General features: G+C 43.6%; 1 protein-coding gene across 4 annotated transcripts in view; it reads right to left on the reverse strand.

Annotated features, from left to right (window-relative positions):
- Positions 1 to 24,442, reverse strand: part of ZFYVE26 (zinc finger FYVE-type containing 26) — a 44,245-nt gene that overhangs the window by 19,203 nt on the left and 600 nt on the right. For 2 of the 4 annotated variants that reach the window (XM_081855319.1, XM_081855317.1), the window contains exons 2-24: positions 23,102 to 23,299; positions 22,369 to 22,447; positions 21,114 to 21,203; positions 17,978 to 18,518; positions 17,678 to 17,808; positions 16,654 to 16,818; positions 16,437 to 16,525; positions 15,953 to 16,116; positions 14,920 to 15,132; positions 12,309 to 12,968; positions 11,217 to 11,309; positions 10,542 to 10,613; positions 9,674 to 9,822; positions 8,802 to 9,000; positions 7,598 to 7,861; positions 7,316 to 7,426; positions 5,385 to 5,549; positions 3,978 to 4,205; positions 3,515 to 3,620; positions 2,623 to 3,362; positions 1,146 to 1,342; positions 741 to 845; positions 267 to 389 (exon numbers count right to left, since the gene is read on the reverse strand). In XM_081855319.1, the coding sequence (XP_081711445.1) occupies positions 267 to 389; positions 741 to 845; positions 1,146 to 1,342; positions 2,623 to 3,362; positions 3,515 to 3,620; positions 3,978 to 4,205; positions 5,385 to 5,549; positions 7,316 to 7,426; positions 7,598 to 7,861; positions 8,802 to 9,000; positions 9,674 to 9,822; positions 10,542 to 10,613; positions 11,217 to 11,309; positions 12,309 to 12,968; positions 14,920 to 15,132; positions 15,953 to 16,116; positions 16,437 to 16,525; positions 16,654 to 16,818; positions 17,678 to 17,808; positions 17,978 to 18,518; positions 21,114 to 21,203; positions 22,369 to 22,447; positions 23,102 to 23,292 (4,875 nt within the window). In that variant the 5' untranslated portion in view covers positions 23,293 to 23,299. The remainder of the gene's footprint in view (positions 1 to 266; positions 390 to 740; positions 846 to 1,145; positions 1,343 to 2,622; positions 3,363 to 3,514; positions 3,621 to 3,977; positions 4,206 to 5,384; positions 5,550 to 7,315; positions 7,427 to 7,597; positions 7,862 to 8,801; positions 9,001 to 9,673; positions 9,823 to 10,541; positions 10,614 to 11,216; positions 11,310 to 12,308; positions 12,969 to 14,919; positions 15,133 to 15,952; positions 16,117 to 16,436; positions 16,526 to 16,653; positions 16,819 to 17,677; positions 17,809 to 17,977; positions 18,519 to 21,113; positions 21,204 to 22,368; positions 22,448 to 23,101; positions 23,300 to 24,442) is intronic. The other 2 variants (XM_081855318.1, XM_081855320.1) reach the window with 2 other exon arrangements.

Here is a 24,442-nt window from a genome sequence, read left to right on the forward strand (position 1 = left end):
GCCTTCCTGCTGGTACATCATATGACTCTACAACAAACAAGTGTCATACATGGAAGGGAAATGGATTTGTATCCACAGGAACCATAATTTGCCAAAGGCTCCTGGGCACATGCTTGTCATTTGCTCAGACAGACACCCACCGGAGACACCCACAGAATACAGGAAATCATTTTCCTCCCTAATGTGCAAAGCGTCCCATTACTGACATCTTTAAGATTGCAAAATAATTTTGGAGGAGGATAAATCAGAGAAAACAAAACAGTTACCTGCAAAGCCTTTTCTGTGTCTCCCATTTCCAACAAATGAAGGAGATGCTCTTGGTGAAGACTGATCAAATCATCTCTTGGAACAGGATACAAGTTCCCCAATTCTTCACATAATTCATGATCCTAGGATAAAGACAAACAGCTCTTTCTTGCATTGCCATCACTCTGATACTGGAAAACTAGAAAACCTTAGATGAGAAGAGCTTTCTGCAAGACCAAGCAATTTATTTGTAGAAAGTTGTTCCCCTGCTAGGCAAGGAAACAATGGATGTGAAAGGTGCAGTTCCTTTCTACAGCATGACTAGGAAATAAAACCCCAACTGTGGATTTCTCAGAAGTCACCAGTTAGCCATTGCGAGAAAATAGGATGGGGGACTAGATGGGACTCTGGGCTTAGGGGAGAATCTGGGGGAAATTACGTATTGTGCAGGATCAAGCTTCCAAGGGAGGAAAGACACACACAAAATAGCCTACCTTTGCCTCCAAAATCACTCCTACAATGGTTTGGGGGTCATCAGTGCAGGCTCTTTTCAGGTCCTGCCAGTCCTGCCAGAGTGTGACATCTTGTAGACTTAGAATCTGACAAAATAAAACAAATACAACTGAGCAGCCCCTTCAGCAATCTCTCTCTCTCCTTTTAAAAAGGACTGAAGGCAGACAACTGAACCAGTAATTATTCTAAATTACGTAGTCTGCTGCCAAACACCAGAAAGAGCTATCATTGCCTTCACAGTATATAACACCACCAACGTACTAAAGCACTTCAGATTACAAGCAAAAAGAAAGAAAGGGTGGGGAGGCCACTTCCAGACCCAGCAGGCGAAAGACGCCAAAAAATCTGGGAGAAATATTCTACCCCCAAATAAAATGATTTGTTACCTTTTGATAAACCTGAAGCTCTCTCGTTTTGCTCTGCAGCTCAGATCTGAGTTCTTCAGGCACGTCAGGGTCGCAGGCACAATAAGCCAAGATTTCTAGACAAGCCTCCAAGGGCCAGTTATCCAGACAGCGCAGGGCCAACCTGCTCCTCAGCAAGGCATCTCTCACTCGGAACAGGTATTGCCAACCATCCTTACCTGAAAGGAAGAATACACCAGAGATCTAAAGCTTGGCTTTAGAGTACTGTATGCTTTAGCTGCACAGCATTAAAGTGACGCAAAGTAGGGTAGCAGCAACGGCATTAGGAACATCAAAAGCTGCCTTATACTGAATTAGACCCTCTCTCCAGGGTTTCAGGCAGGAGTCTTTCCCAGCCTGATCTGGAGATGCTGGTCACTAGATCTGGGACCTTCTGAATGCAAAGCATGTGCTCTGCCCACTGAGCTACAGCCTGCCTCTTCCCCCTCTGTATAGAACCACAGTTGGGGGAATAACATGGCTATTGCTGCTTTTCTATTTCTACTCTACCTTCACCCTACTCTCAAGCAGGCCCACTTATCGCATGTTTCCAGCTTCAGGGTTACCAGAGGAATGGTTTCCAAACATTTCCACACATGGACCACTTAAAAACTGCTGATGGTCTTGGTGGAGCACCTAATGATTTTTATGTCTGCCACAGCAACTGTAGCGAATGGTGCTTTATACTGTAATTACATTTATTTCTGATATTGCATTTTATTGTATTGCAATCTGCATACCATAGAATTCCTAATGCAATAAAGGTAAAGGTAAAGGGACCCCTGCCCGTACAGGCCAGTCGTGACCGACTCTGGGGCTGCGCGCTCATCTCGCTTAAGAGGCCGGGAGCCAGTGCTGTCTGAAGACACTTCCGGGTCACGTGGCCAGCGTGACGAAGCTGCTCTGGCGAGCCAGCACCAGTGCAGCGCACGGAAATGCCATTTACCTTCCCACTATAAAGCGGTACCTATTTATCTACTTGCACTTAGGAGAGCTTTCGAACTGCTAGGTGGGCAGGAGCTGGGACCGAACGACGGGAGCTCACCCCGCCGCGGGGATTTGAACCGCCGACCATACGATCGGCAAGTCCTAGGCATTAAGGTTTTACTCACAGCGCCACCCGCGTTCCTCCTAATGCAATAAAATATTTAGAAAATGAAAGAAGCTATACGAAAACAATAAAAATAATATGCATATTTAACGCATTTAATGCCACACACAGAAGCCTGCACACCACTGAATGAAGCATGTATACCATTGTTGGTCCATGGACTACAGTTTGGGAACCCCTGAACTAGAGGAAACATCATGGGCCCAAGTCTCAGACTGAGTGGCAAAAGCATGGTTTGTCACTGTATCCACATTTTCCATTTCCTTCCAAACCTAGACGACTGAGTCGTCAGTTCCTGGTCTGCAGCCCAAAGTGCCATTTCTACAAGAAAAATAATCCCTTCTTTACCATCAGCAGCAGCACAGCTGAGTACGGCATCCTGCACGGTGATTAGCTCTTCCGTGTCCTGGCTGCAGAGATTCAAGATCTGGAGGGCTCTGGGCCAGTCTCCTGTGCTGAGAGCTTGCTCAAAGTTCTCCATCAACACCTCAACAGCCATAACAGAATGCAACCCCAGGAAAAGCAACGACATGTAAGGCTTGCCACAAAGTGCACCAGCCAAGCCTTTTCCCTCATCCTGAGGGTCCTGAAGGGGCTCACACATGGCAAGAAGAAAGCTCTCCAGAAATGGAAACTCCTTTAACAGCGCTTCACATTCCTTGGCAACGTGCTCTATAGACAAGGGCGCTTCCCGTTTGCCTCGAAAGTCCATCCACAGCAGGCCCTGCTTGGGGGTCTTCTGAGCCTTCGACACACTAAGACAAGCCACGGCAGCTGTCAGTTTTGACTGAGATTTCAAGAAGGCGAGGGTGGAAGCTGTGAGCATGTGCTGGTTCTGGTCAGGCAGAGTGGGAGAGGGATGTGCAGAGAGGTCCTCAGAGTCCATGGCGGGATTGTGGACTGGCACCTCCACGTCAGGCAGACAGTGATAGGCATGCAGGTGTGCCAGGCTACTAATGTTGGTCAAAAGGATCCTGGTCTGGTTGCTTTGCCTGGTACAGCACAGAGGCAATGCCTTACAGCAGCAGCTGATGATCACTTCTTGCACATTTAGCTTCAGTTCTTCTTTGGCCAGCAGCAAAGACAGCCTGCACAATTGAGGAACAGAAAGTACAATAAATTTAGCAGTACACTAAGCGCTGCTTTAAAGAGAGTCAGTGGTATACAAGGTAAACCCAGGTTTGCTATTGATCGTACACAATACATCAGCCCATCACCCGTGTTTGAAGAAAGTCAGTACCTGTCAGGAGCAACCTGTCTCTCAAACAAAAGCTGGGACAGCAAATGGGGAGGACTCTGCTGAAGTAATAGGAAAGGGTTCGCCACTCTTAACTCCATAGATTGATCTAGAATTAGAGAAAGGATATTGTAAAAGTGTCATGTCAACTTGATTCCACGCTATGCTCCTAAAATCTGCTCTTGGCATGCAGCGATGCTGCATGTTTTTGAAACAAACTTCTTAGTGCTCCCGTTTCTGCTGCACAGATGCAAAATAGGTTACCTTAGAAAAAGGTAGTCATAGGCAGAGAATCAGTGACACAGGCACAGGTAAAGTTACCCACTCGGACCTGGGAGACTAGGGTTTAAATCCCCACTCAGCCATGAAACTCACTTGAGGTTAAGAAGCTAGTTCCCCCACCCATATTGATATTTCTTGAATTAAAACTTGGATTAGCTTGTTTCAATGGTGAGAGATCTCCCACCTAGCTCTGGAGTGAGGCTTCGGAGGAGAACGGCAGCCAGCCTGTTAATATAGTCAAAGAAGCTTTGCACGTAGAGGTTTTGCACAGGGCTCCCTTCAAGAGTCTGAGTATGCTGCTCCAGGGTTCTCAGCAAGAGTTTGAACTGATTAGAAATGGGATGTGCCTCCAATTCCACGGGTTTCAAAGAAGCCTGTTCTGCTAATGCAGCCAGCAGGTTGCCTCTGGAATCTATTAAAACCAAAAGAGAGAGAAAAAGATTAGAGGTGAAATGCTCTCTCTCACAGAACACAGAATCACTCTTTATTTCTCCGTATCCCACATAATCCTTTCCATTCAAGTGAGAGCCAGGGTGGCATAAGGGTGAGAGTGTTGAACTAGGACCCGGGAGACTAGGGTTTAAATCCCCACTCAGCCATGAAGCTCACTGGGTGGCCTTGGGCCAGTCACTGCCTCTCAGCCTAGCCTACCTCACAGGGTTTTCTGAGGATTAAATGAGGAGGGCTGAACTGTGAATGCCACCCTGAGCTCCTTGGAGAAAAAACATATGGGATAGAAATGCAATGAGCAAATAAGAAGGAAACAGTCTGTCTTGGTACAAAAATCCTTTCCACCAGCAGGTGAAGTCTTGGGAAAATTTTACATCTAAGAATGTTAAATGGGAATAATTAAGAAGCACTTTTATCCATTATTTTGTACCAGATTATGAGGTAGCTATTTATGGCTTGATCAGGGTAAATTTTTAAAAACCCAATATTTAACATTTAGAAATATTTACTCATGTTGAATAAGAATGATTTCAGAATTTTCCAAGTTATCTAAAATTGAGAGCTAAATTTAAAACTTAAATATGGAGAAACATATACCGTATTTTTCCACGTATAACATGCCCCTGTGTATAAGACACCCCCTATTTTGGGGGACTACAAATTAAGAAAATGGGGGGGGGAGATTGCCCAGAGTTTCTGAGCTTTTTTTTAGGGAGGATTGCCCTGAGCTGTTGAGCTTTTTTGGGGGGGGGATTGCCGAAAATCACTCACCCACCTGACCTACGCTGCCACTCGCACACGTCACGAAAGCCACCTATCATCTGTCCCCTCGTCAGCAGAAGCCGCCAATCGCCCACCCAATTGCCGCAGTGACAGCCAATCAACAAAACAGCCCTTGCAGCAGCCACCAATAACACGCCCAATAGCCGCTGACAAACTCCAGCTCACGGCAGCAACCAATCCCAGGTCCCCCCTATGCACTATCCGTGTATAAGATGACCCCCCATTTTTCACATAATTTTAAAATAAAAAAACCTCGTCTTATGCACTGAAAAGTAAGGTAGTAAAAAACAAAAAAAAGTATGAGTGCTTGACTTTAAGATAGCCATTAAGATACACAAAGACTCATGCATACACTTACCTGAAGACTCTTCTACGTGTGCCAGTCTTTGAAGGATTTGGTCAAAGTCTTGTGATAAAACAATCTGGCTGGTAATACAGTTCTCAGTCAGGACTGGGTAACAAGTCTGCATGAGGTCAGCAATGCTGCAGTGGAAGTGGCTGCTTATTTTCTCATCTGAGATTTCTGTTGGGAAACAAGACGAAAGAGTCAATTAATACCAAATCTGAATGTTGTTTCAAATATGGAATAGATATATGAAGGACGCATGAAGGGGCCTAAGTGGCATAACCGAGGCTCACTGTTGAGCTGAGTCAATGCATCAGGCAGACAGATGTCTTGCATTGAATAATACCATTGCTCCATCTAGCCCAGTACCATCGAAAGATTGGCAGCAGCTCTCTGAAGCATCAGCTCAGGATCACTAAACTCCCAACTTAGATTCTCTCTGGTTTCCAAGGGCCGATTCACATATTCTGTTTTGCTATCTGGAGCTCAGCTTCCATGAACACCAGGTGTGGGGAACCTGGGGCTCTCTAGACATTGCGGAACTACAACTCCCATCAGCCTCAGCAAGCATGGCCAACAGTCAGAAATGATGGGAGCAGTAGTTCAGAAACATCCAGAGAGTCAAATGTTCCCCACACTTGATGTGCACCAATATTTGTGAGGGTTTTTCCTGCTGGGGTGCCCACCAGTTGGGCAGTGAACAACAACTGCTGAAACGACACTCACATGAGAACGAAGACTCAAAACACAGTTCATAGCCGTAATCTAATAAGGAGAGTCCTTCTGAGTAAAGTATGGGCAGTGGTAAAACTGCTCCCCCATGCCAATATATATATTCAAAGTGTATAGCCAACAAGTCCTTTAACACAGGCATCCTGTTCACATCCCTCAACTAACTGCCAGTGACCAAATGATGCTTTCCAAGTAACTGGTTTGGCCTTGGGGCTCTAGCTGCTGATTCCTATTTTATCCTTCACAAGGTGTGTGGAATATTGACACTTGAAACAACTTCAAGCAATTAACAACAACAAAAAGACATTTTGTGCATACTCTCTCCTGTACAGCCTTGAAGAAAAACCATAGCTGAGAGCTTGCCATTTAGAGAAAAGCAAGCAAGCCTTCCTTGGGATTCTGTTGAAATCAGCAGATATCATATGCTACCCTCAGAAATCACTGCAACATAGGATTCCTAAGGAACCCTGCAGTGACAATACAAGTCGTATCTAGCATGTGATAATATACCGAAAGCAATAGTTTAATGTAGACACAAGCCCAGGCAAAATCCTCATAGCCAGCTTAACAGAATGTAGGTCTGCATCTGTCCCTATCTTCTTGCTCAGGTTAAATACATTTATATCCATCTTTCCTAATGGTTCACGGTGGCGAACAACAAGCACACACAATCGTAAGAAGAAATCACGCAAGCAAACAAAAATATAAAAGCCACATAAAATACCCATTTTTTAAAAAAATGTTTAAAACCAGCAGCAGGAAATGCAAACATTAAATTCACAGAGCAAACAGTCAAATGAAGTCAGTAAACTGAGATGCAGCAAAACAGACGGTCAAAGGCTGAAGGCCTTTCCAAAAGAGTAAAGCTGCCATCAGCAGAATGGAGAAGGAAGTGGTTTTCAGTTATTCCCCCTTGCCATCCAGCCTCAAGATACCCCACACCTAAACGTACTCTGAATGAGCAGATGTAAGGGCTGCAAAGAGGAGAGGGATTCACAAAAAATGCTTCTCTCTCTTTTCCACTGACGGAAGCCTTACTGTCAGCTGAGCAACGCCACAGGATGCAACCCAAAGTCTTCACCCTTCAGCCGATGTCCAACAGAGAGGAAGCCAGGTGAGCTGACCTTAGGAGGGAGATCTATAGCCCTGGGGTGACTCTCAAGAATCGGTCCTCGAGGTGTAAGAGAATGAATGATGTTTAAATTAGTTACCTGATTTAGGCTGCCCTTGTGATGTGTTGATAATTTTACTTATTTGTTGAAGAACTGCTGGGAAACCCCTCATGCCAAGAAAGCCCTGGAGAACAGAATCAAGTCTTCGGCCTGGTATCAGATGCAGAAGGCAAAGAAAGAAAACACAGGAGACAGAGAAACTAATTATGCTGACAGGATTACATACAAGGTCTATGGTGGCCATAGTGTTGTAGTTACTTTTAGTGCTAAACATTTTGTTTTTCCAAGGTCAAAGCGCCTAAACAGAGGAGAGAAGCTTACCCTTAGTTTCAAGGCTGTTATGCAACTTTCTATCTGCCGTCTCCAAGAGCTGCTTGCAGGTTTTCCATAAGTGGCACTGAGTAGACGCCAAGTCAAAGAGAGCCATAGCGGAGGGGCAGAGGCCCTCAACAACATTTCTCAGAGGGTCTGTATGCTCTAGCTGGAGACTGTTGGCCCAGAAGCTCTCTTGGAGCATAGGGACAAGGCCTTCTGAAGGGGCAAGGAGCTTGTTGGTAACATCCGAAATTGAGTAGAACACCATACCTTGGGAAACCAAGAGAGAAAGCTTCATTAATGATTTGGGGCCACAGTTAACAGGCAACATGGGATTTCAGTCCTGAATATATCAGACCCCTCCCTAGGTTCCACTCTCATTTTTGTCCAAAACTGGGACTGTACAGCTCCCTTTCATGCTTAGTATGGCTTTAGATGACAGAGCAGAGAACAGAGGCTGCTTATTCCCTCACTGTATCCAGTACCAACATGGATTACTTACTTGCATGTTTTCATTTGTCCCTCTTTGCTCTTATGTAAGCATCCCCCCCCTCTCTCTCTCTCTCTGTGTGTGTGTGTGTGTGTCCCCACATACTCTATTACTATGATTAACAAAACAGAACATTTTTTATTTATACTGCAAAACATTTTCGTTTTTGAACTGCTGTGTGATGCTTTTATAGCACTCTCTTTATTTTACTGTGATAAGGAAAAAGTGAGGGACAGAAGACAATTGACAAAATGTGCTGCAACCAAGAGTGCCTGACACAAACATAAAGAAAGTAATTTCTTGCTGAGCTACTCTCCTTGCAGCATTAGTTTTAGAGAACATCTGTGACAATCTTCTTTTTTAGACACCCTTCAGGGGCGGTGGGGGCGGGGAGAGACACTGAATTTCCAACAGGCCTGCACAGCTTTCGTCCCATCAAGCCAAATCCAGACTGCCATCAGGGGCTTGCTTGCACCCACTCTATGTTTGCAGTCCCAGCAGGCAGAAAAATCTATAGGGGTTGGGGTTTGCTTATTTTTAAGCCTATGTTGTATATAGCCTGTATTTAGTTTGGTGGGACACAAAGCAGATTATATAGTAAGCTGCAGTTTAATTCCCTTGAAAGTCATACCCGTGTTGTGTGTGTGTGCGCGCGCGCGTGTGTGTGTCTGTCTCCCCCACCCATTTTCCAAATTTTAAAGCCAACAGCCAAGTCTGCACCTGCTGCTGCAGCACTTCCAATGGCCTGCAGTGTTGAACGGCCACTTCCAGACTGCTTGAGGTTTCCAGATCCCTCAGATGACTGGTGCTCAATCTTGTGTTCCACTTTTGCCAGCTCCTTGATCACTTCTTGATAACGCTCCAAGAATATCAGTTCACCATAAGAAGAAGACGCCTCCAAACTAAACATAATCGCCACCTGTCGTTGTGGAATTGAGAGAAACAACATATGTATATATTAGGCGGGAGAAGTATTTTTTAATCCATGTTCCAGATGTTCTTTGGGGGGGGGAATGATAAATTCTCCTCTACTGGCAAGCTCTTCTTTCCTTTTTCTGAAGTTCCTATTGAAACACAGCATAGATCCAGAGATTTTTCTAGAAAGGCAAATAAAGCTACTGCTACCAGGTTTTCTACCCCTGACAGGCTGTGGGTGACCAACACATTTCCAATATTTGTGTGTCTCCTGTCTCTCCCATCACAAACTGAGTTTCCTTTATTATGTAAACAATTTAAAAAAATATATATATTGGAGAAATGATTAACTTGCAATCATATCTTAGATATAGAAGGACTAGTAAACCCCTAATATCTTTTCTGGAAGAAGTCTAGACTTAAAATAATCAATTTCCTTAACATAAAAAAAAGATCCCTACTAGATCTGGCAAGGGAGGAAGCAGACAGCTGGGAGAGGGCCATTTGCCACATCAAGACTGTAGATGCAGGGTCAGTATGCAGAATGTGCACAGAATAGCTAGAAACCATGGGAGATTAATCCCATGGCTGCTCTGGACATATAATGGATGCACGATAACATCCAGGAGAAACCAGCTACTTTCAAAACAAACACCACGCAGTGGCTATTGAGTTACCTGATGAGCTTCTACGTAGTTACCCCTCAAGATACAGGCAACAAGAAGAGATTCAGGTGGGGAAAGCATCATTGGGATGAGGGAGTTCTGTTGAGGCTTTATCCTGTATTCTACATCACTGCAGCCAGTTAGTGAACTCTCGCTTCCATCTAAAAATGGAGGGAAGGTGGAGGGAGGGAGATGTAACAGTTACCAGGTAATCACTATTGAACCTGAACTGGGGAAGATGTGCACAAAGTAAGCAGTCAGTGCCAACTCCTGCTGTTTTTGGGTAATTGCAGAACTTTCAAAAGGTTTTTAATTAGTTAATTAAGTTAAATATGTTAATGTATGTGCTGCCCTTTAGCGTTTTTAGCCAGGATGGCCAACAGTTGATAAAGAAATTAATAATAAAACCCTTAAAAATTATATTGCTGCAACAGAATAAAAATTAACACTTCAACAGAATTTCAGAAGAGAATATAAAGAATATCTTCTATTATTATTAATATACTGTGCTTCTTTTGAGGGTGGTTTACAACACAAAGGTGAAAACACAAAATGCATATAACAACAACAAAGAATAATAATCCCCTCCTACAAACACAAATTAATAGGCCATGCATTGCTTAATAAGCCAAAGGCTTGGTTATAGAGAAACACTTTTTGCCTAGCACCTAAAGATATGTAGTGAAGGTGCCAGGTGAGCCTCCCTGAGGAGAGCATTCCACAAATGGGGAACCGCTGCAGAAAAGGCCCCTTCTCGCGTTGCCACCCTCTTCTCCTGGCTCTTGAAAGACATATGAGCAGGCAGTAGTCATGCCACCATGGAGGGGGCATTTCGTGGCAAGCGAAGCATGGAAGGGCGACCAAGGAAGATGCCCTGTACCTGATGTGCTGGTGAGACTTAACTCACTGCTTGTGCTTGCCAGTGATGGGTCTGAGGTTCCCTTCTTCTGACCTGAAGAAGAAAACAAGCAGTTTGCAAAACACACTTGGGCCACACAAAGCAAGTGAGAACGTTTTGTTCCAGGTTCCATGGGAATGATGGAAAGAGAGAAGCCAGTAACATTGATATGCTTATTTGGCTATTCATCATTGTTAAAAGAATAGCTTATCAAGCCTTGGGGAGAGAGCCTCAGAGGGGCTTCTCTCTCACATAGAGGACACTGACTAGCACTTACAACATATCAATACTTTTTCTTTGGCCCCAAGTCTAACGTGAGCACTGAAAGTTATACAGTCTGATAGATAGATAGAGATAGAGATAGAGATAGATTTCATTAAATTTCCATAAAATTCACATAAACATTGCAATAAATAATGGATTTTTCTTTTATATCATTCATATATATATATATATATATATATATATATATATACACACAGACTACTTTTTCTTTTTTCAACAAAAGAAAAATCAGTCTGCTTTTTATAATAATGATATCTGATTCAGGGCTCTAGTTGTAGGCCAGGATGGGTCACAGCCCCACAAATCCCCACAATCACAGACATGAAGTTCTGAAAGAGGGGAGCAGGTTTTCTTATATTTTCTTCACCTCACCTGGCTTTGGTCTTTGAGACGGGCTGTGCCTCCTCTTTGAGCTGGACCCCCTGGTTAAGTTTCCACATGTTTTACTGGGAACACGTTGACCTCCTAGAAGAACAACAGTCAGCTACTGCGTTGGGACTCCATTATTTATTTCAGTCACAGCACACATTCATCGCAAGCAACAACAGCATAAAGTAACCATGCAAGTAGAAGGTAAAAACTGCCATCTCACATGTTCCAAGCTTAACACACTGAATAAAGCCCAAGTTCTCCTCCAAGTATAAAACCATTAAATGATGGAGTTTTAAGTTGTAGCCACAACATTGGAGCTATTGTGTAAACCAGGGGTAGTCAACCTTTTTATACCTACCGCCCACTAATGCATCTTTCCTGATGGTAATATTTCCTTACTGCTCACCAGTGCTCGATGGAAGGAGGATTCAGCTTGTGCTGTAGAACCCCCTACCGCCCACCTAGAATCCTGAAACACCCACTAGTGGGCAGTAGGGACCAGATTTACAACCCTGTATAAACTGACACATTTTACTTCTGGGTGGGCAATAAGAGCTATGTTTTGCAGAGCTCGGGCAATTTATAAAGGGAGCTGAATGGTGAGGATTTGTGGCAGATAAGCTAAAAAGGGCACTGGGAAACACTGGAATGGGTTTACTGACAACAGAGAAGCACCTTCTAGTGCAGTCTCACAGCAAGCTGCCTAGAATTAGGGACAACCATCAAAAATAATGATGGTTACGTTTGACTTTGGTTGGTGAAACCATTTTGGGCAAACCACATCCACCTGTCCTAGCCCCAGAGTCATACATTAAGTCAGGTGTGGGGCAGGTAAGGGCTTTGCCAAAAGAGGCATTGCAAGTGCTGCCATCTGAAACAGCTGCTATAACAAAGGCAGGGGCCTTCATTATAGGCATCTTGTTGCCTGTGAGATGCTGGCCCTGCCCACCTGACAAACTGGCCCCACCCACCCCTCTCGAGGCACATCCTAATAAGGATCTTCCCTGACTCCTTGACGGTATGAAGACTCTTGCTGCTTGCTTGGCCATTTCAAAGTGCCGCTGAAGTAGTAAGCCACTTGGAACCCCTTACCTGCATTTCTGTTGCTGAGCACTATTTTGTGCCGCCACTGAGCTTCAGAGAGGTACTTGGAGAGCCGCTGCACACGACAACCAAAGCCATCTCTGTTAACAGACACATTCAAGCAGTCCAGCAGTGCAAGCTCTTCCTGAGCCACATGCTTCGAGTCCCAGCGGGAAGAGCCCTCCATTTCTTTCAGATGGTCCTGGAGCATGTTGAGAATCATCTCCATTGCTACATCATCCGCTAAAAACCCAGAGGTGTCCCGGATGAAATGCTTCAAATCCAGATGGCTCCAGCTGAAGGACTCACGTTTGCTGCTATCTGACTGCAAATCTTGCAGCTTTGGGATGCTGAGATGCTCGTGAGATGTACCGTAGGCAGTGCATGTCTCAGGTCTCCTTCCGGGCTCTGCCGAGTGCTGTGGACTCGCCGAGGTGGAAGAGCCTTGGCTAGCACAATGCTCAAGCCTCCGGACGGCACAGTTCTTTTTCTCGAGGACAGACTCTTCTGTGTTGTCCTCCTCGTGGGGCTCATCACTGCAGAGGTCGCTGTAGGAGACAAAGAGCAAGGAGAAGATGTTCTCCAGGAGTTCCAGGCGTAGAGGAACAGGGACAGTCCTTAAAAACTGCTGGCACTTGGCAAGATACTGAGCAAAGAGACCTGCATAATCTGCATTTGGGAAAACAAAACATTAGAAACAGATTTACTATTTCCCCTGTTCTCCTCATTCAAGGACTAGATGCTCAAGATAAAGGTAACTATGGAACTATGGGAGTCATGCACCCTGACCTCTCTAGCCCTGTCTTCTCCCACTTCTTCCTCCTCCAGCACTTTCTTCTACCCTTTCTACCTCCTCCCCCATCACATTTTATGCCTTCCCTAGGAAACCCCTACACGTACCCCCTTGTAAGTTCTTTGGGGTAGGAACCTATCATCTCTGTTCTTTGCAAAGCAACATAGACACACAGATGGTGCAGAATATATAAAAACCTCTTTACCTAACAAACCTCTGTAGGCATGCTGATATCCAGTATAAATATCATTTATTTCTAACTCCATATAAAAAGAATATGTACGATAAACTTTTATATTGTTTACAAAAACAAAACTCAAGAGGGGGAAAAGCTTCTGTCTTTAATGTTCACCTGCTGAATATGCAGAAATATAAATGCACCTGAAAATTAGGCAACATTCATATCCCAGCCACCTGTCTTAAATGCCCCCAGCTTAAAAACTCTCCTGAGGGTTTTGATACAGCCACAGAATAAATAAGGTAGCATTTAGTCGGAATTTCAACATCACTTAGGTAGCACTGGCCATTTCCAAAAACAGAATGCAGGCTGTGCCTTATCCCAAGTCAGAGAGTCGGTGCGTCTAAGTCAGTGACTGGCAGCAGCTCTCCAGGGTTTTCAGGGAGAGGGTCCTTCCCAGCCCTAGAGACTCCGGGGATTGAACCTGGTACCTTCTGCATGCAAGTCATGTGCTTTACCACTAAGCTACAGCTCTTGCCCTGACACATTAGCCCATCTCATCCAGATAATAGAAGCAGGGTACAGAATTAGACCAGCAGCATTAAGACAAGGGAGTCAAAGAGAAGGAGTCTACGGATTCATGTCTAACTCAATCAATAAATATAACCCAAATGCTATCCTCAACTGTGAGCCCCTATTAAATAATTCAATTCACAGCTTATCAGGAAACAATTAGCATTTCGACCTTGTGCAACAGCTATTGTGCTATTTTACACACTTGTAAAAATAAAGAAAGACGTAATTGCTCCTACAGTAAGGGTGAATTCTCAGCCAAGGCCTCCACAAATCAGCCCATGGGTATACCCAAACCTTCTACATATGATTGCAACTGCCAATATAAACTTTCCCTTAGCTTGAAAAGGCTAAAAAAAGAGGAAATATGCTGTAATACTTCCCGATACGTTATGGTCCACCTATTCCAGTTTGTGCACTCATAAAGTCTCCTTGTAGCAGCAATGAATGGCTTTAAGGAGAGTGGAAGAAAGAGAAGTGCATGTAGAACCTGCCCCTCCATAAAGGCTTACAGCTTAGTGGGCCAGAGTGTGATACACAAAGAGCTAAACCTCTGGGGCAATGCCTTGCTACTTTGGAGCACCCTACACCAGTGATGGCCAAACTTGGCCCTCCAGCTGTTTTGGGACTACAACTCCCATCATCCCTAGCTAAATGGTCAGGGATGATGGGAATTGTAGTTCCAAAACAGCTGGAGGGCCAAGTTTGGCCACCACTGCCCTACACCTCTAGAAATCACTTACTGATCCTATGGACTCCTTTCCACACCTTTACCCATAAATCCATACTTGGTGATCATCTCCTTCCATAAATCCCACCTTTCCCCTAAGAAGTCTGGGCTAGTGGAGAGATCATTGCCAAAGAAATTGATGGGGCAAAGGAACGAAAGCACACCACCCCAACCGATCACGGTGAAATGATGGCACAGCAGTTTGCAACCTCTCTCGCTGCACCAGTATTACAGTTCTGGGGAAGAAAACTATTCAGGTGTTTCTTGTTCTGCAGAAAGAAGTAGATGAACACCGAATAAAAAGCAACAATGACTTTTGTTACAAAGTATGTAGAAGCTACCAGACCTGGGCAAAGCGGCTGATCTGCAGATTTGCATTCGCCAGGCATCTCCTCAGGGAGGCCATTGACAAAAAAGTTCCTGCAGTCTTTGCAATGTGAATCTTTGTGTGCATTGACACAGAGAGCATATATGGCATATTTCATGGCACAAAATGCCTGGAACAGAATGAGATTGCGACACAGGCTCAAATGACTGGAAGCTGCCATCACCGTTGAATCTAAAAAAAGAAAGAGAAAGTGGGAAGTGGGAAATGGAAAGTTGAGTTTGCTCAGCTGTAGGGAAGTTATTAACATTTCCATTGTTTCCAGAGCCTGGAATCAGTGCTCCCACCCTATCCCAAACAAGGTTAGAGAAGCTGCAGATCAACAACTGGTGTAGCACATGGGGTTGTGTGTGTGTCTGAGGGAGAGAAGGAAAAATGGAAAAACAGGTTGGGGCTGTATTGTGAGTGGATTTGGGCTTTAACCTTTTACTCTCATTGCAGCCCCAACAGGAACTGTCCCTGCCTATACCTTCATTTCACAATGAATTGTACCAATGAGAGATTCTGCCCCCCCAAACAGTACACACACACACACACACACACACACACACACACACACACGGTTCCAATTAGGACCACAGCAGGGGCAAAGGCTTGCAGTTCACTTCCTCACATTCTACAGTCCCCATCTGTCTCATCCCCATATACATTGGCTATTAATGTCACCCAAAAAACCATGCACACCAGTTCATGATTTGCTTTCAGTTTCAAAGAATCATGGCCTAGCATTCTGTACGAACCAGAGACTTTAAACAAGCTCTGGTTAGTTTCTAAACAAGCCAACATCAAACTATGTGATATGAAGCTGGCTTCCTTAACTGAACGTAGTTTTCTTCACTGGTTCGTAGCCAACACTAAGCCAATATTCTTAGAAACTCAAAAGAAAATGCTAGCAAAGCTCTTCTTGCCATGACAAACAATAGTGTATCCAACAAACGGGTTAGATGGACACTTGGTCATATCTACAGTCATCTGTCTCCCTAACCCCATTTACCTTGAGCTTCTTCTGTGTCCCTGGCTGGAATTGCCTGAAGAAGTTCAGTGACAGCTTCTTCGTTCAGGGCCACAAGATTAGTAAGATGGTGCAGAAAGTAAAGGGATGTGTGGGACTCCAAACTGTGCAAGTGCTGCAGAAGAACCTTCTCTGGGATAATATTACTGCAAGAGAAAAGAAGCCTAGTTTCAATGGCAGCAAGATTAGCTGGTAAGCGCACATTTTTTCAAGCGAAAGATTCACAACACTCTGATTCAGATTTGTTTGCATGAAGTCTTTTATATACCTGTTAAGGGGAATGTAAGTTGAGTGCTTAATGTGTGTAGCAACTGGCCATTGCACATATTCCCCAGGCCTCATGGACATCAACCATGACGTGCACATCCATCCTTGCAGAACATTTGCATATCAAATGAATTTTATGCTTTCTCCAGCCATTGTGCATAATTCTGAACAGGTTTCCCCACCACCACCATGCTGTTACCTATTCTGCTGAATACACCATTCAAGAACTTCTACTTGGGCACACAGTCCATCACAGAAGTCTTTTAATACTGAGTCATTGTGGAGACCCTGTTAAAAAGAAATAGGTTTGCATCTATTCAACGCAAAAAAAGCCCTCCAATTCCTCTTCTTAAGAAACTGACTGGAATGGAAAAACATTGTGCCTTCCCTCACAGGCTTGATGAGGCCTGACGTACCTGAGATTTGTGAAGAGTCCACAGAAGCATTTTTGCCGACTCTAAACTGCGACACTGAGTCCACCCTAACAATATCAGGAGGCGACTGAGGTGGCTGAATTCTTGCTGTAGTAAACTGTTGAGGCTGGAGAAGTCTTCCCTTTTCAATAAAGTTAATGCTGTACCCTAGAGAAAAGAACCACTTGTTTGTTTTAAGACTGTGGAATGCCTGAGTGGGAAGGAGAGTTAAAATTGCAAAGTTAAATTTGCAAATGTTAAAAACAGTTCTAAGATATTTTTCATGTTCTGTTCCTCTGGCCTGTAGGGAAGCAGCCCCTGGAAAATGTATGGATAAAACGTGCTATAACTACCCCTCTCTCTTAGTTTCAAATGACTCCTTCAGCATTTTATGTAGACACAAATCATTCTAGCATAATGATGATCCAAAACCTGTACTGGGCATGGACCAATTCAAAGGGACTATGGCTATGAAGAATGCATGCCTTGTATGTGTCAAGGTTCCATGTTCAATCGCAGGCATCTTGGGTACAAAGACCCTTTACTGAGATCTCAGAGAGCTAGCTATTGCCAATTGGGTTGGACAGTACTTACAGTGGACGTTCAGCCTGACTCCACAGAAGCAGATGCTAATATCTATATTCAGTGCTTCAACTCACTTAAAACCCATTCACCTTTATATACTATTTACACTCTTGTTTCAGACCTTTTCAAAGGCCTGAAACCTGTAGTTTAGCAAGCTCCTTGATTTAGATAGGTAAGCCCACCTTCAAAAATAAACAAATCCAAGAAAGAAATACCCAAGTTACACCATTAATCAGAGTAAGCATCTACATGAAGCACATAGAGTTCTAGTTTGCAGTTCACTGACTTAACTATTAAGGCACTAAAACTGCAGCACATTTGCCAAAGATCTTGATAATAAAGCTGGTAGTGAGTTCACAAAGTTCTTTGCCTAACTCAGAAACAATGGCAGCCACATGATCCATTACTCAACTGCTATTTGAATGTCTCATAAGTGATTTACCAGAATTTGTTCCAAAAAGTGCTTGTTGCTGCTCAGGCAGTAGAAATAGGCAGCTTTCCAAGAAGGAGCGTGTTCACGATCCAAGAACAATGCCATCACTGCCCGCTCTACATCCAGCTGTTCAGATGTACCTGAAACACCCATAAGTTGGGTTAATTTCACATATAGTTAAGGCACAGAATAGCACCAAGATGGGCAAGCTCTCTATACATTTTAGCTACAGTCACCAATTATCTCCTGGTTAAACTAAGCCAACAGTTATCATTGCACAGCAAAGAGAACATGCAAATTTAAACAAACCTTTGCCAGGTGACTTCAGTCCCAGCAGCTTCTCTCTCATCTTCTCAATGAATACACTGCTGAACAGATTGAGCAAGGCATGGCTGTCTTTCCTGAGCAGACAGCCAAGCAGCCTCTCTTCTTTCAGCGGGCTCCGCTCAGCCCAACAGGCATCCAGAAGTTCTCGGCAGAGAAGCCGTAGCTCTCCAGTCTGATTCTCCACCTCCAAATTCAACATGCCAAGGGCACAATAAATTTCATCCACGGCCTCGCTCCCACCAGATTCCAACAACTCTGGATTTAGCTGGAGGTGCTTCAAATATTTTAGGGACTCCCAGAGAAAGTCAACGAAGATGTGTTGTGGAGAGCCGCTGTGTGAGAGCGAAGAGCTCTGCTCGGCAGAATCTCTCTGGAGAAGCTCCAAGATGGCTTGCAGCTTCCGAGGAGCCTGCAGCAGCATCTTTCGGAGAGCAGAGAACACCTCGGCACTGAACATCTGCACGGCTCCATCTCTCGGCTTCCTATTTGGCCCATGCCTGTTTCCAAAAGCTTCATATAGTTCCTGGGGAAATAGCTGGATTAACAGAAGATTCTTTCCACAAATACAACTGAGAGACATAAAGAGGTAAGCAGATATATAAAATATGGAGGAACTGTCAACAGCATTGGCCCAGTTTACACTGGGGGTCTAAGAGAGCCCCAAACATAGTTAAACATCTGCAGCTGGACAGCCCCATTCCAACTCTATCTGCATACTGCAGCTACAAGGATTCTTCATGTAGCCCCAGAGGAGAAATGATGTTGTTGGGTCCCTGAGACTTTCTTGCTCCTCTCTGGTGCTACAAGAAGTATCCCCTAAGTGGCAGAGAATAAATGAGCTGATGGTGAAAAAACAGAGAAAAGACTGGAAGTAGGTTCCCTAAATGACTGTAGAACCAATAGCTGCTACAGAGAAGCAGAGATGTCTGGCCACAGTGAGGATCTTTTTAATTCTCCTGTGTGAACTGGGCCATTGTCTGCTATCTAGGCCAAAGAACAAGAACTGCAAACACTATTAATGCTTATAGCTATTGAAAAGAAATCAGTAAGAAGATGCAAAATTGACAGAAACAAGAGGAGAAATAAATGATGGGATGGTGATGCTGTCCAGCAATTAGAGGGCCAAAGGTTTCCCACCCCTGCAGTGGAGAAACTCCCTGTCTCCCCATGCTGCTCCTGCTGATAATGGTGAATTATCAGGTTATTATAACCCCCACTCCCAATCAGAGACACTCTATCCCACTTGTAACACTCTGGTTAGATTTCCTTCATTTTTGCCAGGAAATAGCTTCTTTGCAAGAAAACTTATGAACATGACTGTTAAACAAGTAAAGGGCAGAATGAGCATCAAGCATTTCCTTATCAAAATATTTTCACATAAATGTAAATTTATTCTACACCTAAAGAGTAGGCCAGGGAGCACTTTAAAATCAAAGCAATAGTTATCAGCTTTAAATCATGAAGTGAAGGTTTCAGAAAGCCGTATCAAAAGCTAGTTACATTTTCAAAGGGAAGCTAAACCAGCTGCATCTTGTACTGAAACCCATATGATTTTCTCTTCTTCTTTCAGTCCTATTTAAGGGGTTTCTCACCACAGCCATTATGTAGCTGCTTACAGATGTCTGAGTCACATGAGTTTCTGACTGCATTTTGTTAATCATGACACATGATCCTAGAGCACCTTTCTGTTCCACAAACATTCATTTTCTTTAATGAAGTTTTTTATACAAGTAGAATGATGTGGTAATATAGGATGCAATAATATAAAAAATAAACTGGTGACCTCTTAAACCAAGCAGAACTCATAAACAGTGTTCCTGAAAAAAATTAAATCAGTTGAACCATTTGGTATTTGATCTCAGGTTGGCGATATCCAGTCCAGAACCGAAAGCAAAGCACTTACAGAAAAAAACTGAGAAGCCTAAGAGTTTGACACTAAGACTCAGAACTTTTCCTATTACAGTGGTACCTCTAGATGCAAACGGGATCCGTTCCAGAGCCTCATTCGCATCTAGAAGCAAATGTAACCAGTGACTGCACGCCTGCGCGCACGCGCATCGCTTTTCACCGCTTCTGCGCATGCACGTGATGCCATTTTGAGCGTTTGCACATGCGCAAGCGGCAAAACCCGGAAGTAACGCGCTCCGTTACTTCCGGGTTGCCGTGGAGCGCAACTCGAACACGCTCATCCCAAAGCACATTCAAACTGAGGTATGACTGTACCTAGACCTTTTGGACCAGAAGACAGAGCTATGCAGATCCACTAGCAGTCTGAACAATACTTCATTATGGACCTTAAAACCGAACAACTTTTCCGGAATTGACGTGGGCCTAACAATTTTACTACACAAAGGCAGGCAGTTTCCCAACTGTTGTTTATGAGTTATGTTGCAAGGTCCAGAATCCAACATCTAAGACACATTAGGTTAAAAACAAACAACCATCCATCAACCTTCACAAGAAAGGTGACAAAGCAATAATAAGATAAAATCGCAACATAGGAATATATTTTATACCAAGTCAGACCACTGGTCCATCAAGCTTGGTACAACCGACACAGACTCGAGTTTCAAGCACGATTCTTTCCCAACCCTTCCTAGAGCTGCCGGCATTTTAACCTGGGGCCTTTTGCATGAAAAGCATGTGCTCTCCCACTCAGCTTGGTCCTTCCCCAAATTAATGCATCCAAAGTATGACTGTTCCCCTTGAAGGGATCAGTGACATTCCCAATAATCAGTAATCTTCAGAAGGCTGGAGCTGACTGGCAATAAACTTAAGCATAAGGGGGAAGCCTCGCTGGCAAACATCCACAGAGATGGCAAGCAAAACACTCAAGAAAACTAGGTTACATAGGTTATATTTTTTTAACAAGCCACACAAAGTTCACTAAAATATGCATGGATTCGGACCAACAACTGAAGTGGTGACTGCTCATCTGAATCACAGCCAGCTAACTCCTGGATCACCCCACATTTCATATGAATTCCAGGAGTTGGAATTATCTCAGGGCTGTACTGCTCAGCTGAATTCGCTGTTCATACACGAGCTTTGCACACATAAGAGCAACATTAAATGTAACACCTGTTGAACCAACTTCACCCTCAAGAAGCAATCACACCTTTAGAACAGCATGTGAGACATCCTTTTCTAGTTCTTCTAGGAGAAGCAAGAACTCAGTTTCTCTCTGGAGAGCTTCTGGAACTGTTTTCTGGAATGATTGGAGGAGAGAGAGAGAAAAGAAAGTGGAATGATATGTATTAGAATAGGTATGCAAATAAAATACCATATTTTCCCCTGTATAACCCCCCCACCCACAACCTCTATTCTGGGGGACTCAAATTTATGAAAATGGGGGAAGACGACCCCCATTTTTAACATTATTTTAAAGTAAAAAAAACCTAGTCTTATACACAGAAAAGTACGGTATATCTAGTGAGCGCTTCTTGGTAGACATTTTAGATGTTTTAAAGCTTTTAGGAGCTGGGGAGAGATTGCAACTTATTTCCCAGTCTACTTTGATACTTCCTGCTCAAATAGACTAATTTCAAATAGACAGGCATTCAGCCAACAACTTTTACTTGCCAGTACTTATAAACCAAATATTTGGTTCAATTAGTTTTAAAAAATGACAGCTACAATGTAACGGAATAATTTGTGGGAACCTTGCAGAGAGCTGGAGGGTGGTGCTTGGGGGGGGGGCACTGCCAAATCTAAAAGAATGTTTTAGCCCCACTGGTTCAGTAAGACTGCCAACTTTCTTACTGAGTCAACTCCTATGACTATACCAGCTGCGTAACACACAGAAACGAAGCAGAAGATTTTCTTATCACTTTATCCCCATGACAGAATCTATATCTGTGTAAGTTCTGCATGTCAGTCCGCCTTTCAGTGCACAAGGGCAGGAACATCAAAAACTTAGAACTGTCACTGGCGTTTTGCAAGAATTGAAAAGAAAGCATCATTATATGCATCGTTTTGCTATTTGAACAGAGCTAGCTATTTTGCATTGTGGCCTATCGATTCAGAATATCAACAGGACTTGCACTATCAAACTAACTGAAGAAGAGCATAATGTTACAGTCATAGCCAGGCATAGGCAAACTCAGCCCGCCAGATGTTTTGAGATTACAATTCCCATCATCCCTGACCACTGGTCCTGTTAGCTAGGGATCATGGGAGTTGTAGTCCCAAAACATCTGGAGTGCCGAGTTTGCCTATGCCTGGTCATAGCCAAAGCCTTCTTTAATAGCCTTCTGATTTTTTTTGTAATTACTAAAACAGCAGCAATTCTCAAACTTCATTGGGTGCTACAAAATTTCTCAAATTAGGACAGAAGTATTTTTCTTATCTGGAATAGAACAGATTTTTTTTACCTGCTCCCATGCGAGCCACGTCTGCAAAACAAGAAGCCAAAACCAAGCAAGTTTTTGAGGACTGTGCTTCGATCCACACCTACAAGGAGATATCCCCAAATTTGTCATTTTCCATACTAAATTCATTTATCTAGAAATCTCAGTAACTTTGGAACTGCTTTGAACTGCAGCCCTAGCAATGGTGCTCAAAGCTCTACTATTGCTTGTCTATAGTATTGCCACAATCATTTGTCATCACATTACATGTGATAACTGACTTACAAATATCAGGATACCTGTGTTTTCAAACATTGTTTTTTGTGAATCGTCCCTGTTATGTAATTCTTATCATCTTCACATTTCTGCATTCCACTTCCTTCTTTCCTCAAAGTTCACAATCACTCTTCCCCTCTGCAAATATATATGTTCCTGCTATTCAGGATAACACTTCATGTATCCAGTGGTGAACTGGAGTTGACAAAAGTCGATATCATAATAAATTTGTTAGTCAATAACCTTTGTTATTCGTGTTGTAAAAGATTAACACTGCTGCCCTTTTGAAATTACGGTAATAAGGAACACACTCAAAACATACTTTAAGGCTGCATTCACTTACCTGGGAATAAGCCCCACTGAAAATAATGGGACTTTCTTTGGAGCATCTATGTACAGGACTGCACTGTAATATTTTAAAACTTGCAACTTTTTCACACACTTTCAACTGTTAGTTACCAAAAGTCAATGTAGTGCTCACCTCAGATAAGAAGGGCAGACTATTAGAGCATGAAGGATCCTTTCCACTTTTTCACAGCCATCTTCCTGCCACCGGTGTAACTGAGGAATGCAGGCCTGTGCAAGCTCCCAGTCTTCCCTCTTCACACAATCACAAAAAAACCAGAAGAGCCGTTCCAGGGATGCAGATTCCTCCTTACCAAATGGATGCATCTTCCTGCTTCAAAATGCAAACAAAAGACTAGAACTCATCAAATCCTATTCTTAAATCATATCTGTCAAACATTCACTTACAATGCACTTCCTAAAATGAGAGATGGAAATTTACAGAAAGATTCATGTCTAGAAGTGGAACTTTAATCTTTCCCTACACAGGGACATGGGTGGCGCTGTGGGTTAAACCACAGAGCCTAGGACTTGCCGATCAGAAGGTTGGTGGTTCAAATCCCCGCAACGGGGTGAGCTCCCGTTGCTCGGTCCCAGCTCCTGCCAACCCAGCAGTTCAAAAGCACGTCAGAGTGCAAGTAGATAAATAGGTACCGCTCTGGTGGGAAGGTAAACGGCGCTTCCGTGTGCTGCTCTGGTTCGCCAGAAGCGGCTTAGTCATGCTGGCCACATGTACGCTGGCTCCCTCGGCCAATAAAGCGAGATGAGCACCGCAACCCCAGAGTCGGTCACGGCTGGACCTAATGGTCAGGGGTCCCTTTACCTTTACACAAAGTTAGAATGTCTAGCAGGACAGACAACTAACCTAATATACTTGATTGTCCACATAAACAGACAAACAAGCACTTTTATAAAATAACAAGAATAGTAATTGTCTTGTTTGCCCATTGAAAATCCGTTAAAACATTTGCGCACGTAAACAGGTGAGAGTGAAAACAGGAAAGTGGAAACTGCAGCTGTCTAGCCTTCCCTCAGGCCTAATAATAACAAGTTGAGAGACTAAGCTGATCTTGAGTGGAAATACAGGGGACAGTATGGATGCAAGGGAAGCTATAAAAATGGGTTAAATGTTTGTGAGGATATGGAAATCTCTGAGGGGGCTGGGGCTGAGCCTAAGCCAGAGAGGGTTGGCAAATTCTGCATTAAGATGAGCAAAACCTTTTAGCCCACCAATAATTATTCCTGCATGTTAAAAAACTCCCCAAAAACTTTAAGTCATCTAGTGGACTCATTAATAAACCAGGGCTCATTTATTATACCTGAACAGTTCTTATGGTGCCACATTCGACTTAACTGCTCTGTGGGAAACTTTCCACTACCAAATAAACTTTGCCCAGCTAATCTATGATGAATCAAGCCCCACTTGATCATGCAACTTGCTCCAATTCACATTTCAGTTTCTTAAAGAAGTACCATG

Source organism: Podarcis erhardii (assembly GCF_964252035.2).
Source record: "Podarcis erhardii genome assembly, chromosome: 1".
NCBI classification, from domain to species: domain Eukaryota; kingdom Metazoa; phylum Chordata; class Lepidosauria; order Squamata; family Lacertidae; genus Podarcis; species Podarcis erhardii.